The 14,806-nt window shown below is 41.9% G+C and overlaps 1 protein-coding gene across 2 annotated transcripts in view; it reads right to left on the bottom strand.

Annotated features, from left to right (window-relative positions):
* The window catches only part of Kif26b (kinesin family member 26B), a 500,968-nt gene that overhangs the window by 142,645 nt on the left and 343,517 nt on the right, over positions 1-14,806 (bottom strand). For both annotated transcript variants that reach the window (XM_047521119.1, XM_047521120.1), the window contains one exon: positions 12,339-12,522. In XM_047521119.1, coding sequence (XP_047377075.1) covers positions 12,339-12,522 — 184 coding nt within the window. The remainder of the gene's footprint in view (positions 1-12,338; positions 12,523-14,806) is intronic.

The raw sequence follows: 14,806 nt of genomic DNA, 5'->3' as shown, positions 1-14,806 counted from the left end.
CAAGATTAGTAAAAGAACACTGGAAACAAAGATATAGAGTATCCTATGAAAAGCTGGGTCACCTCTGGAAATTCTCTTCCCCTCTGAAGCTTCATGTCCCTATCTATCAGTAGAACCTAATGTCCCCCAAACCACAAATCCACAGTGCACTTCTCAGGGCTATATTAAGGATCAAGGGTAATGACAAAAGTGAAAGGGAAAAAAACTGAAGGAACTTCATGGCAGAATGGAGACCAAGGTCCTAATAATCCCTTCCATTCATCCATTTATCCATCTAACCATCCATCCATTCATTCACCTAGTGTGATGGTTAATGTGTCAAACTGGCTGGGCATTGTGCCCAGATACATAGTCAATTTTTATTCTAGATATTTCTGTGAAGTTACTTTTTTAAATGAAATTAATAGTTAAATCAGTAGACTTTGAGTAAAGCCGATGACTCTCCATAGTGTAGATGAGCCTCGTCTAGTCAGTTGCAGTCCTGACTAGAACAAAGATTGACCACCCCTAAGCAAGAGGGAATTCTGGCCAGGCCTAGTGGTGCATGCCTAAAATTCTAGCTGCTTGGGAGGCTGAGGCAGAAGGAGCACAAGTTCAAAGTCAGCCTCAGCAAAAGCGAGGCACTAAGCAACCCAGTGAGACCCTGTCTCTAAATAAAATACAAAATAGGGCTGGGGATGGGGCTCAGTGGTCTAGTGGCTGTGAGTTCAATCCCCAGTATCGGAAGGAAGGAAGGAAGGAAGGAAGGAAGAAAGAAAGAAAGAAAAGGAAAGGAAAAAGAGGGAATTCTCTCAGCAGATGGCATTTGAACTTGAATCACAACTCTTTCTTGAATCTTCAGCAAACCAATTTCTTAAATTAAATCAGTCAACTCCTCTACACACACACACACACAGTTGATTCTGTTTCTTTGGGAACTCTAACTAAGCCACCTAGTATTTACTGAGCACTATGGTAACTGGGCATTAAGTGGTGCTCTATATTCAAAGGGGGATGAGAACAACAGGCCTGCCCTCACTGAGCTGACAGTCAATAAAGAGGCCCATTAAACATGTCATCCAAAGGGTGCTGAATTCAGTGAAGAGAAACCCAGGGTGTTATGAAAGCACATGTACCGACCCCTGCATCTAGACAGCAGGGAAAGCTTCCTGAGGAATAGCATTTTAACAGCTATCCACAGGACAGGCAGGACTCAGCTGAGTGAAGGTTGGGCAGAGACACGGTGGAGACCTCTGGATAAGGGTCAGCATCTCTGAGATTGCTGCAGCCATTCTTGCCCACCTTCTCACCACCTGCACCTGTGACAGGAACACACAGCCTGCTTCAGGGCTGTGCAGCATGGGAGAGTGAATGGCATTTTATTAGTCCTCCAGCACCTTTGAGCTCCCTGCAGGGTGTGGCTTTTTCATTTTTTTTAGAATGGGGGAGGCTCTGGGGGAGGGCGACCTATAAACCCTGCCTGCTCTCTGTTCTCCCTCTTTCCTGTGCTGAAATTCCCACTGATTTGTATGAAACCACCACACATGGAGTATCTTACTGATTGGGTTTTTGAAACTGTAAGCTTCACTGAAAACCTTCTGGTGCAAACATGATGAAATATTTTCTTAAAATATTGCATACATGGAGCAGCTCAAGTGTATGGTGACAGAGGATAACACTGACTGTCTCTCAGCTCATACACCAGCTAAGGCATCCCAAGGACCCTTTGTCCTCCTTCCCCTGAGGGAATGATGAAGCTGACAGAGAAAATAGTCCTTGGAAGGGAAAAATGTCTCCTTTTTCCTGTTAAAACCCAGACAGGTTCCACAGAGGCTATGTCTTCTGGGTTTCCTGTTTTGAAGCTCAGAGAGAAATAGCCTAGGAGCAACTTACTGATGACAGTTGATGTGGCAGGAGTTTACAAATTGGTTCAATTGCCTGATCCCATTCTCACTTCATGCCCCAGGACACATACGTCTGAACCCAAGCAGCTTCTCCACCAATTACCAGCTCCTCCATCAGTACAAGCTTCTCTACCAGTACCAACACCTCCATTCATTACCAGCTCTTCCACCAGTAACAGCTCCTCCACCAATACCAGCTCCTCTTCCACCAGTACCAGATTCTCCACCAGTACCTGCCAAAACCAAACACTCTAGTGGTCTCAGTCCTCTGCCTTTTTACCCCAAGCTGGCCTGGCTGCCCAACCCTAAGAGTAGTGCCTATGGGCTTGTGAAGTACAGAAAAGATTCTAAAGGCACCAGGGGTGGTGCTGTTTCAAGAAGGGGACAGTGCCTGAGCATGTACTGCAAGACCCTGGTGGCAAGTCAGGATGATCTGGGAGCCCCTGGGGTGGAGAAGGCCAGAACTCTGTTTTGCATGACAGACTGTGATCTCACACTCCAGAAGAAAAGAAATGAACATATAAACCTAAGAAGCCAGCATTGGGAAATGGAGACCCATTTTGCCTTTGCAGCTTTGGCAAGAAAAAAAAAATCCTCTGATTAGTGACAGCTGGTTCAGTGCTCTGCTCATGAATCCACCTCATATCCATTGCTGATCTCCACTGAGCTACTTGTGGACAAAATTTCGATCTGAATATTCAGTTGTGACATGGAATAGAGACAAACCAAGGGAACAGGAAAGAGACTCAGAAGGAAATTTGTCCCTAGCACTCACTAAATGCTACTGCAATCATTCTGTTTATGGTTGTTTTTATCTGGAAAGTCAAACAGTTAAATTTCAGTGCTGATATTTAGAAGTCATCATTACAGATTAGAGAATAGAGCTAAGATGGACATAAATAAAGCAATATGAAAGAAGATAGTTAATGTGCTGGCTCTGGATAGCTAAAGGATTTTTATTTCAGAAACTATTTAACAATCTAAAGAAAAATATGTTTTGCTTTTAAGAATGTATCAGAATGATTTTGCCCCTCCCTAATAATACATTTCAGTTCAATGAAGCATTAGAAAGGGATTCAAATATTTTCTATTGATGCAAATCGTTTGGTAGGCAAGAACAGTATTTTCTATCCTTTCTGAGGTACAAAGAAAAACTTTCCAATGAACTCAGCAGTTTGGATTCACCATTTTTAATAAAACCTTGTTATCAATCCCATTTTAATGGGATAATTATAGCAAATCACGATTACCTTTCCTTTCAGCCATTAGCAAGAGAAAGACACAGGAAGATAAGATGCTAGAAACGTTAGTTTAAAATATACCTACCATTTTCTTGATATCAGTGATTGTCTAATTGTGCTGAGCTTGACTAAAATGTGAGTTTTGGACAAAGGATGATCAAAAGCCTTATTCTGGCATTATAATTCATCTTATTGCCCTTTGGTTAATTGAGACACTGGCATTTATTCCAGGGAGAATTCCTTCATTTTATCTCATGTTTTCATTCCATAAGTCAAGATGCTAATTAGGAATTACAGTTTTCCAAGAGGCCCAAAGACTATCCTCCAATTATGGGAAAGGTTGCTAGCTTTTAGAAAGTTCCCTTATAAAAATCCTCTTCTTCCTCTGCCTCCTTGTGTGTGTGTACACACACACTCACACACACACACACACACACACACACACACACCCCTACCATTTTCATTTACCTAAAAAATATAGACCTAATAAAACTGAAGCCAAATGTCACAGAATGGGGAAAATAGATTAAGACTCTCTTAATCTCAATTTAAATTCTGACTTACAGGTTCCATGACAAATCATTTTTTACGTTAAAAAGTTTAAACTTTTCTCCCACCTAAGTGGGTGGTCAAAGTTACTTCCTCTTTTTGGACCTCAGCTGTCTCATATGTAAACTGAGAGGGTTGGACAAGGTCTGCAAGATAATTCCCTAGGTGGACAGTCATTGTTACTTGCCAGGGTGACAGCATGAGACATCATCTTCTCCTTGACACACCTCCTCCAGGACAACTCACACCCAGGTAAGGAGTCGGGTGGGCAGGGACCCCTGGGGTCTCACTATTAAGATGTTCTTGGTGGTTCTGCATCATCCTCGTTTGGGATGGACCCTACACAGTGCTCAGTGCCCAACCAGGACTTCTGAAGCTGAATAGAATGTGTAAAACTATTAGACATTTATTGCATGTCCTTTCTGTATTTAAGCTGTCACTGAAGGTGAAAAGTACACAGTTTCTTCTCCCTACTTCCTTTCCCTTAAGAGAAAATGCAAAAGACATTTCACTGGAAACATAAGGAAATGAATTCTAGCTTGCCCTCGGGTATTTGTTGGGGAGGATGCCCAGAGGTATGTATCTGAAGGGCTTTGAGTCTCTAAAACTTTTCAGACAATCCCAGCTTCTCATCTGAAAAAGGGAAATTTCAGAGAAGTTGAAAGTACAGCATATCCATGAAGAAAATAGATGTAAAAATTCTCTTCCATTTCTTGCACCCTGAAAGTTACATAATAGACCTGGGATATAAGGTAGGAAACCCCCAGTAAGGGACCAAACTACTTCCCGGTGCCACCCAGGGAGGCAGAGGGAGCCGGAGTTTTGCCTCCACAGTTTGTTCAGTGTAGATACCTCAGGCCGGAAAATGAGTACTTTATAGATAGTAATGTGCCATCTTATCAGAAATCTGATCAAATTAAATGGAAATGTGCTGCTTAACCCCTCCTTCTAGTTCACCATCTGATAATGAAGACAACAGAAAATGACATCCATGCAACTTGATCAGCAGAATTTAAGGCAGCTGTATTAATAATGACGAATAAAAATGACTCCACATTTTTTTACATACATCTTTATGACTTTTCTCGGCAGTGGCCTCGAAGAGAGAACATCCTCTGAAAAATTTTCCTTTCAAATACAAGAATGAAGATGGCTAAATTCAAGAATAGCAGTGAGAGGTGTAGAAAAAAGTGCTCACGACTTGGTCTTCGGGGTTCTTCCACAGTCAGCGTGGTCCTTGGTGCAGCGCCACCTGCGTTTCCTGAGCTCAGGGTTTCAGTGCCCGCACAGCAGCATATTGCACATGTGTGGGACAGAGGCGGGCAAGCTAGAGGACTGGGTGGCAATCTATGTCTATTGCGGAAAGGAAACCACGAAGATTAAGGAGGAAGGGAGGAAGGAAAAAGGAATGGAAATGAAAGAAAATGAAAGAGAAAGGCGGAAAGGAAAAGAAAGAATAAAATAAAAATAAAAAACAACCAGACGACCTGAGTTTAGCAGACTCAACTCAAATCAATTGAGCACAGAAAAAGAATAACCGTAATTAGGGAGCAGAAGGTCACATGTGTTTATTTCCCCAAAGAGGTAAGGATTTAATTTATGAAGTTACCGGCTAGCTATAGTGATGAATGTGTATGTATTATTTATACAGGCGTTTCCCCCCCCTCTAACAGCACACCAAAATAGGGAGAACTCACAATTCACTTTTCCCGTCTTTAAGTGTTTAAGGATGGAGTAGTTAAGAGTTGCAAGAAGCATCCAGAATTTTCTATCACATTTGAATTCTTGAATTCATATATAACCAAATTAATTTTAAAGGCTGGCTCAAATCTTTGATCTTCTCTCTGATAAAGCTTTAAGATAGGGAAGGGCAGAAATGATAATGAGGAACTGAGTAATTTGCATTCTGTCTAAGTAACCTGCAACTTGGTAGGCTGGAAGGCATGAGATTTTTCTCCTTGATATAACCTGGAGTTATTTCCTAAACAAGGGAGTGCCGTACTCACTATTTCTCCTCATTGAATAAATGAATAATTGCTACATTAGTGCCTTTCTAAAAAAGTCTTACTCTAATTTAAAAATTCTTATTGCTATCCTCTTCTTGTAAGCCGAACATCAATTGAACAGGAATCTTGTCTTTCTCTTCCACACAGTGTCACAAGGATTTAGTAATTGATTTCTACCCTAAAAATGTTAATAAATCTATAATGAAAGAGTCTCTACAAAAAACGTATACATGGTTCTTTTATTAACTTTTTTTCTATTTATACACCAAATAAGGGAAGGTTTGGAGTTAAAACTAAACCTAGATAATACAGGACCTGGTGACATGAGCTAAGTGGTGTTCAAGTGTGTGTGAGGAGGGAGGATAGGGAGAGAGTTTTATTAGAAGTCAAAATGAGCTGGACAGGGTTTGAAAAATAGAGTTGAATAAGACAGATGATTTAAAAGTGAGGACTATCGAGAACAGAGAATAATGGCTCCAGTTTTCTTTGCATAAGAAAGATAATCCAGTTAGACAAGTGAACCTATTTCTAAATCACAAGTCTGTCAACTCATCCCAATTGCCTGGATTTGTGCTACACTGCCCGTGGAGGAGAAATCTCAGTGAAGCACTTCAGAAACGCACAGCTGAATGGGCATGGGTAGTGTTGGGCATCTTCTACTCAGATTACCGAGGTGGCCCCCTTTAGGAAGAGCACAAGAGAGGAGCCTGAGGCTGAAGGTCATTCACACTTTTTCATGGGTTGCCAAAGGTTTCTGGACATCAGCATCTATCTTCCCTTCCTTTGCAGCAATGTGGCCCAGAGCAGCCAACCAGTTCCTGTGTCCTGCCTCCTTCCGTGGCACCTGCTACAAAGCCTGGACTGCAATACATCTTCATGGTTATTTGCTGAGTGAAATCAAGTATGACAAGCACTCCTCCTTGATCTGTTGCCAGCTTAATTTTCACTGTTACTGTTATGTTTCTATTGATTTTTTTATAATTCCCCCAAATGCATTAGGCAGTTCCCTTGCTGCTAAAGTCTATCTACAAGAATTTTTACAATATTCCCAAAATATGTTTTGGGGGAAGAGGCTGGGTGCAGTCACTGACTATCAATTCTTTTGAGACATTCTGGAAGATTATGAAGAAAAAGAAGGCTCTTCTTCCCTTCATGCTTCATGTATTTCCTTTCAGATATTCTTATGGGAGAAGAAGAATCAACCAACCTACAGGTTGGATTATCATCAACCCAGTATGATTGCAGCCATTATCCTTCTCACCTTCGAAAGCATTTGTGCATCTGTGGAATGGCTGCCGGGCCATAAACTTAGTGAGTAAAACAGACAATGGGCTTTGCTCCAGAAATTTGTAATCCAAGACAAAGAGCTCTGACATTAAGCTGTGACACACTAACAAATGAACCTTAAACATGGCTGTTAATTAATTGTGCAAACAAATTTCACGAAGAGCATTTACTGACTTAGGAGAAGGAACCATTTTCAAACAGATTAGAAGTATCATTTACATATAAGCCAAATCAATGCAATATAAACGGGGACTAAGCTGCTTTGATCCACTAATCATCTTTATCTACTCATTAAGAATGTCTCTACAAGGCCACTTAGCAGAATCATTTCTTTGTACAACTTGAAATCTTCTTAAGTCTGTCATTCTGACTTTTCCTGAAATCATATTGTGCCCCGTATTGGTCTAAATTGATGCGATTTCTAACTGTGATTGGAATATGACACCTGATTATAAGTGCTATAAGTACAGACACTCTTCTTTATCCATCATTGCAAACGTACTGCCTAGCACAGTGCCTGACACATAGTAGATGCTCAATAAGTATTTGCTGTGTGCCAGGAATTGCTCTAGGAGCTAGAGATTCTAAAACCAGTCCTGTGTGTGCATGCTGTGCTTCAGGGCCAAATAAACTGAAACTATCTCAAATTCTTCCATGGCCTCCATAAAAGCTTCCACCTCAAGTACTAACAAATAATAATGACTCTCCTCGTGGCAGGAGATTAGGGGTTGCTACTGGAAGTAGCAGAGAGTGGGAATGATGGAGGTGGTGTAGACAACCTCTCATCTCCATCTTTGTATCTATCTGTTCCTGGATATAATTACTTTTTATTTCCCAGCTGTGATTCTGTAAAGGAAAGTAAGGCCTTCTCCACTGGATGAGGGCAACTAGTTTCCAATGTTATTCTGTTACCATTATGGTTCTATGACCTTCTTGTCTCCATCTGAGGTTTTAAAGGGTCATTTATGTCCACTGGCACTCCAGTGAAATAGTAGCAAATATAATGACAATAAAGGTCTTGACCTCTGGCCATGATTTTAGAGCCCACCAGAAAATCTCTTACCCTCACTGGGCCTCAGTGTTCTTGTTTACTAAGTAAGAGGATTGCTCTTCTAAATAAACTAAAGTCCTTTCCACGCCTGTGGAAAGCTCCCAGGTTTCCAGAGTGAGAGCTTGAGTGGTTGAGGTTTGAGAGGCAGTTGTTAGGCTGGGTGACACAACTCTCACCTTCTGGACACCTCAAGTGTTGAAGCATCCTTGTTCTCCCCACCCCCACCCCAGAAGGCCTCAGCTTAGGTTTAAAAAATCAAGTTGCTTTGGGCAATTCAATCAAGCTCGGCTACTTCAAACTTGCCAAATTATAAATAGTGCCAACTATTTATGTGCTATATTAAACTCCACTGCATTTCTTTGAGGTATTAAAATGTAAATTATGCAACAGAGATAAATGGACGGAAAATTTTTTCCATGTGGGTAAAGAAAGCTGCAGGTCCTAATTATAGTGAGATATCAGTGGAGGTGGACAAAGCCAGAGTCTGAGAAAATGGGTCAGGCAGTTGGACACCTATATGATATGGCAGAGTAAAACTTGCTGTCACTATGAAAACCAGACACCCTTTAAGCAGGAAGAAGCAGGATCAAATGTGTGCTTGATAACTTCTTGTTTTAATGAAAGTACACATTTTAATGTAACAAGTATATGATTACTCATATCTTCCAGAGAACACACTCTCTCTGACTATGAGACCCCTGAAGGCTCAGCAGGACAGGAGAATGGATTCAACTGCCTGTATCCACTGGTCACCCTCTGCGACCCACAGGCTGATGCCCTTATCCATGACACACTTCCATGGACAAACTCAAGGCTTTGATTGCATTTAGAACTGTGAATGAGTAGGAGGGAGCACAGCTTTAATTTTAAACAAATATAGAATATGCAAACTTATTACTGAGTACAACTATTCATTGTAAGGCCCCTTACAACTGGTTGCTACAAATGGAACATCACGAAATCAGGGTTAAACCAATACCCTTTGTCCTCCAACTATTTTTATGGAAGTGCTGAGTCAACGCTTTTCTGTGTTTGTCCCTAGCCTTGGTGCCCTTATGCCCTTGTCAGAATTCCAGGGAGGACCTCAAGGATGAGGAATAAGAGAACAAAAGGTCTTGGGCTTGGGTCTGAGGCCCACCTGAAGATGTATCCACATCAGCCCTTTTAGGCCAGGGTGACAGATGCAGGAAGACAGTATCGAATGGGGTTCATTTTGAGGTGTCCTGAACAGGGCCATATGGAGACTTAGGAGTGCCCCACACTGACCAGTAATCTGGGGTCTCTTAAAAGGGATATCATGTACTTGTTCATTTTTATTCAGAAGATGAGTAGGATGATGTCTGGAGCTGGGAGCAGGATATGGAATGGTGGCTGGCTTCCACTCTGTCCAGGGCAGTACAGCGTCAGCACTGATGTTCTGAACTCTTACCAAAATAAAAGCCCATGCACACTTAGAAACGGTTAAGATGGTAAATTGTATGCTGTGTGCTTTCTACCACAAATAAAGGGGGAAAAATCTAAAGCTCTGTAGTTACTGAGACCCACAGTCCTTAGCTGTTATCAACCATTCCTTAAGACCCCTGTGTTCTCCATCACTGGCCTTCCCCAGCGGCTTCCACCCATTGGTCCACACTGCCTTCCCATCAGCCTTCACATCTAGTGATGATGGGCAACCCTCACACTGCTGCTCATGTGGGTCATTACCTCCCAGCCTGGGAAAGGCTTCAGTCAACAACTGTCTGCCCTGCCCAATTTCAGAACTGGATGCCTTCCATTAGAGTAACCATTGCTTTATCCAACCTAATCTCAAAATTTAAAGACTTTTGGAAAGAGTATCATGAAGTTAAGACTTTCCCAAGGACATGGTAAGACTGTGGTGGGAAAAATGGAAAAAGACAGGAGAAATGGAGAGTGAAGAAGAGAATCAAGGAAGAAGGGGTAGTGGGTGCCAGGATCAACCCTGGACGGGGAGCAGGCTTCTGAAGACTATAAACCTGGATATGACCATATTTGAGTGTCAAAGGCTGGGAAGTCTGTGATCTGAACTAGTAAAATCTCTGCACAGTTTAGCTGCTGTTCCCTTCAGCAAGACCAATAGTTATAGTTTGAATCTGGTCTCAAAGACTCATGTGTGGAAAGCTTGGTCCTCAATGCAGCAATGTGTAAGAAGTGGGGCTTTGGGGAAGTGATTATATCGTGAGGGTTCTATTGTAATCAATGAATTAATCCACTGATGAGTTTATAATTGAATGGACTATTGGGAGTGGGGGAAACTATAGAAGGAAGGACCTTGTTGGAAGAAGTGGGTCACTGGGGGCAAGCCCTGGAAGGGTGTATCTTGTCTCCAGCTCTCCCCCTCCCCCATCTGTGGCAGGCTTTGTGCCTGCCATGATGACAGCAGCTTTCCTGTGCCACATCCTTCCACCGTCATGTTCTGCCTTGTCTCTGGCCCAATGCAATGGAGTCATACCACCATGGACCCTCTGAAACCATGAGTCAAAATAAATCTCTCCTCCTCTACGTTGTTGTTCCTCAGGTATTTTGTCACAGTGATAAAAAGCTAACACAAACAGCAACTTCCCAAAATGAAGTCCAAGGCCAAAGTCAAGTTGTCAAGGTGTGTACATCAATCTATTTCTGACAAAAATTAAACTGCCACCTTTTTTGTCATCTCAATGTTTTCTTAAGTCCCAACTTATTTAACTACTGAAGAAGCTTAAGTTATTTCACTCATTCATTTATCTAGAAAGAAAGAAAAGGTTTAGAGATGACATTTAAAAATACAGTTATCCCAAATGTAGCTGAGTGGCATCTTGTAAAAGAATTCCTACATGTCTTTCTAAGTCTTTGTAACAATGCAAAATTGCATTTCTTGGCTAGAAAAGCATGACTGAAAATGCTTCCCAGAAATCCCATTGGTGGTCTGGTTCAAATGTAGAGGTCATGATTTCTCTGAAGGGGAGTAAAAACCAAAACTGCCACAGGGAAATTATGAAGTGCCTTTATGTCATTTTCCTAGACCTCATCTATTCTGGGTCTCCTGGCTCTGCCTCTCTTTTGTGTCTTTTTCTTCACATGCCTATAGTTTTACACTAAAGACCTGTTAAGTTTTGAAATGGTAAAACCACATGCTCTCTTGGTGCAAGTGGCAAGTTTGCACCTCAGGAGATTTGTCAATCCTCCAAGAATGAGAATCACTGATACACAATTAAAACCCACTATTCCAGATCATTCAGATGGACTGGGGCAGAGGGAAGGTACAAACAAGGGCATAAACAAGGCTGATTTTGTCTTTCCCAGTCTTCCTCTCTTCTGACCTGTCATGTAAGAACACTGGGTGGATTGTAAGGTTTTGATCTATAGAATGAAGACATGGTTGGTCAGATCTCTTAACAATTTTAATGTCTTATTCAATTTATGTAACCAGAAAATTATATAGTAATGTTATGGTTTGAATATGAGATGTCTCTTGAAAGTTCATGTGTGAGACAATGCGGGAATGTTCAGAGGTTAATGATCAAATTATATGACCTAATCAGTGGATTGATCCATTTGATGGACTAGTAATTTGAAAGGACTACCGTACTGGGTGATAACTGTAGGCAGGTGGGGTGTGGCTGGAGGAAGTAGGTCACTGGTGGGCATGCCTTTGGGGTTTGTTTTGTCCCTGGTGCCTCACTTTCTCTTTCTGCTTCTTGGCTGCCATGAGCTGACAGCTTTCTTCCCCCATTCTCTTTCGCCATGATATTCTGCCTCACCTCAGGTTCAGAGTTAGCTGACCATGAACTGAACCTCTGAAACTGTGAGCCAAAATAAACTTTCCTCCTCTAAAGTGTTCTTGCCAGGTATTTTGGTTACAATAAGGAAAAGATGAATGTCACATCTAGTCCCTCCTTATCTTTGAGGGACGTGTTCCAAGATATCCTGTGGATGCCAGAAACTGCAAATAGTACCAAATGCTATATATACCACAATAAAGTTTAATTTACAAATTGGACACTGTAAGAGATTAGTAATGACAATAAAATAGAACAACTATAACAATATACTGTCATAAAATTTATTTATAACTAAAGAACTTTTTATTTCTAGAATTTTCCACATATTTTTGGACTGAAGTTGATAATGGGTAACTGAAAAAGCAGAAAGTGAAATCCTAGACAAAGGAGGATGACTCTACCTCTAAAACAATTTCATTTTGTCTCCTTTTGTCGTTGGTACCTTGGTATTTTAACAAATTGGACCCCTTGCTTTCTTCACTCCCAAACTTGATCCAAAACCCCACACTGAGCAGATGGTGGAGACGGCAGACGGTGCCTACCTTGCCCAGGCCTGGAGTGTCCTTCACCTTGTTGACGGCCCTCAGCAGACAGGGTGGGGCTGGGGGAGGGGAGGTCTGCAGAATCCCACTGAAGCTGGTGGCAAAGAGAGGTGTCTCAGCAACCGAAGAAGTAGAAGGTCGATGCTTCTTCTTTTTGGAAGACAGATTTAACTTCTGGGCAGCTCTGCAGGGGAAAATGCAGAAAAGAAACAATTAGGGAAAATTAATTGCACATTCTGATATGCTAGGGCTACTTTTTTTTTTCTTTCTCTTAAAAAGCCCCTTTAATAGTTCCTTCTCTCCCCATCTTCACCACTCTTTGGAATAGGGAGCCTTTCGTTCAACATGGTGAACTTAATGAGCTACCCAAGCGTTTATACTGCTGGGGGAAAAAAAAGTCATAAAATCGCCTGGTTCTGCAATCACAATTTACAAAGAATTGTTTGTTAACCACCAACACTCAGCTTACATACGAATAAAGCTGGTCGTCTTTGGGTATAAACAGCACCTATTAAGTTAATCATTCCATAACTTCTCTGGTATAAACTCACAAGTGAGGGACCTTATGAGCTTATTCAAAAATTCTAACACCTTATAAAATCCAAACCAGTCTGATGAAGAACCACTCAGTGACCAATTGGGGCATGACCTGTATGTGGCTGTGGAAGAAAAACACAATGCAGTAGGGAAGATATAAATCAAACTAGTTTAGAAACATAGCACTGAATCAGAATATCAACTCCAGCCAGGGCAGGGGGTGTGGAGTCTCAGGGCTGCTCCTGTGGATAACAGGCTTTTGTGCAGGGTGGTCTTTAAATACAAAATGTAATGGATGGGCAAGTGCAAGAATGTGGAGGGGCCAAAGCAGCACAGGGACACAGAGGGTGCAGACAGGGACAAGAGTGAGGGATGTTTGCCAGCATCATTAATAACAACGGCAGTTCACATAATGTCTACTGTCATGCAAGTGCCCGGTAACACCTAGAATATGATAATCCTATCACAGGAAAGAGGAAACCGAGGCAAAGCAGGGTGTAGGTCACAGGCGTTTCACAGATTCTGCTCTCCCCAGTTCTGGATTAATTCTTGCTGTTTTCACATCATACTCTTGTTCTAAGAATTCCAATTTCTTTATTAAATGCTATTAAACATTGGAGCTGCTGCTTAAAACAAAAGGACCAACCATGTCTTCATTCTATAGATCAAAACCTTACAATCCACCCAGTGTTCTTACATGACAGGTCAGAAGAGAGAAAGACTGGGAAAGACAAAATCAGCCTTGTTTATGCCCTTGTTTATACCTTCCCTCTGCCCCAGTCCATCTGAATGATCTGGAATAGTGGGTTTTAATTGTGTATCAGTGATTCTCATTCTTGGGGGATTGACAAATCTCCTGAGGTACAAACTTGCCACTTGCACCAAGAGAGCATGTGGTTTTACCATTTCAAAACTTAACAAGTCTTTAGTGTAAAACTGAAAATCTATTTCTAACAAGAGTGAAATACAGAGGGATGGGATACATAAAGGAATAATGAATTTTTTAAATATATTTTTAGTTGTAGATGGACACGATACCTTTACTACATTTATTCATTTTTTTAAATGTGGTGCTAAGGATCGAACCCCGTACCCCACACACGCTAGGCAAGCTCTCTACCACTGAGCCACAATCCCAGTCCCAGGCATAATGGATTTTGATGGAAAGATACCCCAATGTCCCAATACTTAGGGAACTTTATAGTCACTCTATTGTAGGATGATGTGCAAGAAGGGCACTGGAAGGACATTTCCACAGTGCTTCTTTTTCCAGTCAGTGAAAAGAAAACACTAGGAATATTTTGTTCATGATTTTATTGCCACTCTTCCTGATGGTTTCCTTCTAAAATTAAAAGTGAAATGGATTCGTCCAGTGACTGGTCTGGGGCTTCTCTTGGCAGGTATCATTCCTCTTTGAGATTCTCTCCCTAAATGAGCAGTGACTCCTCCGGAGGTGTGTGTCAGTCAGTGGCAGGAGGCATCACCTTCTGACACCCTGGCCTCTGCCATCCCTGGCTGCTTTCAAGTCAGGCTGCCAACTTCTCTGGGAGTTAGCAAGAAGGGGACCATCAGGTTCTGCTAGTAACTGGAGGCAGTGTTTATCCATTTACACGTAAGATTCTTTTGTACAGTGGAAGTAAGGATGGGGCAGCAGGTGTGATTCCCACTCTCCTACCGGCTGGGGTCCCCAGGTCAAATGCGGCCACACTGAAAGCCAGCTTAGAAGACTGATGGCTACCCCCAATCTCTGCCACCTATGCCCATGTATGGGTGGGAAGAGGAGGAAAGCAAACATTCTTACAGTGAAAGCAGGCACAGGGCAACACTCCAAGGTGTTACTCCTACAGAGTCACACTTTCTCAACTAGATCACTCCCAGCAGCACACCAATATGTTGTCATGGGCTAGGGTTGTGGCTCAGTGGTAGAGGAC

This window comes from Sciurus carolinensis, chromosome 12, assembly GCF_902686445.1.
Source record: "Sciurus carolinensis chromosome 12, mSciCar1.2, whole genome shotgun sequence".
In the NCBI taxonomy this organism is placed as follows: Eukaryota; Metazoa; Chordata; class Mammalia; order Rodentia; family Sciuridae; genus Sciurus; species Sciurus carolinensis.
Note: the sequence above shows the minus strand (reverse complement) of the source record. Positions and strands in the feature narration are given on the sequence as shown.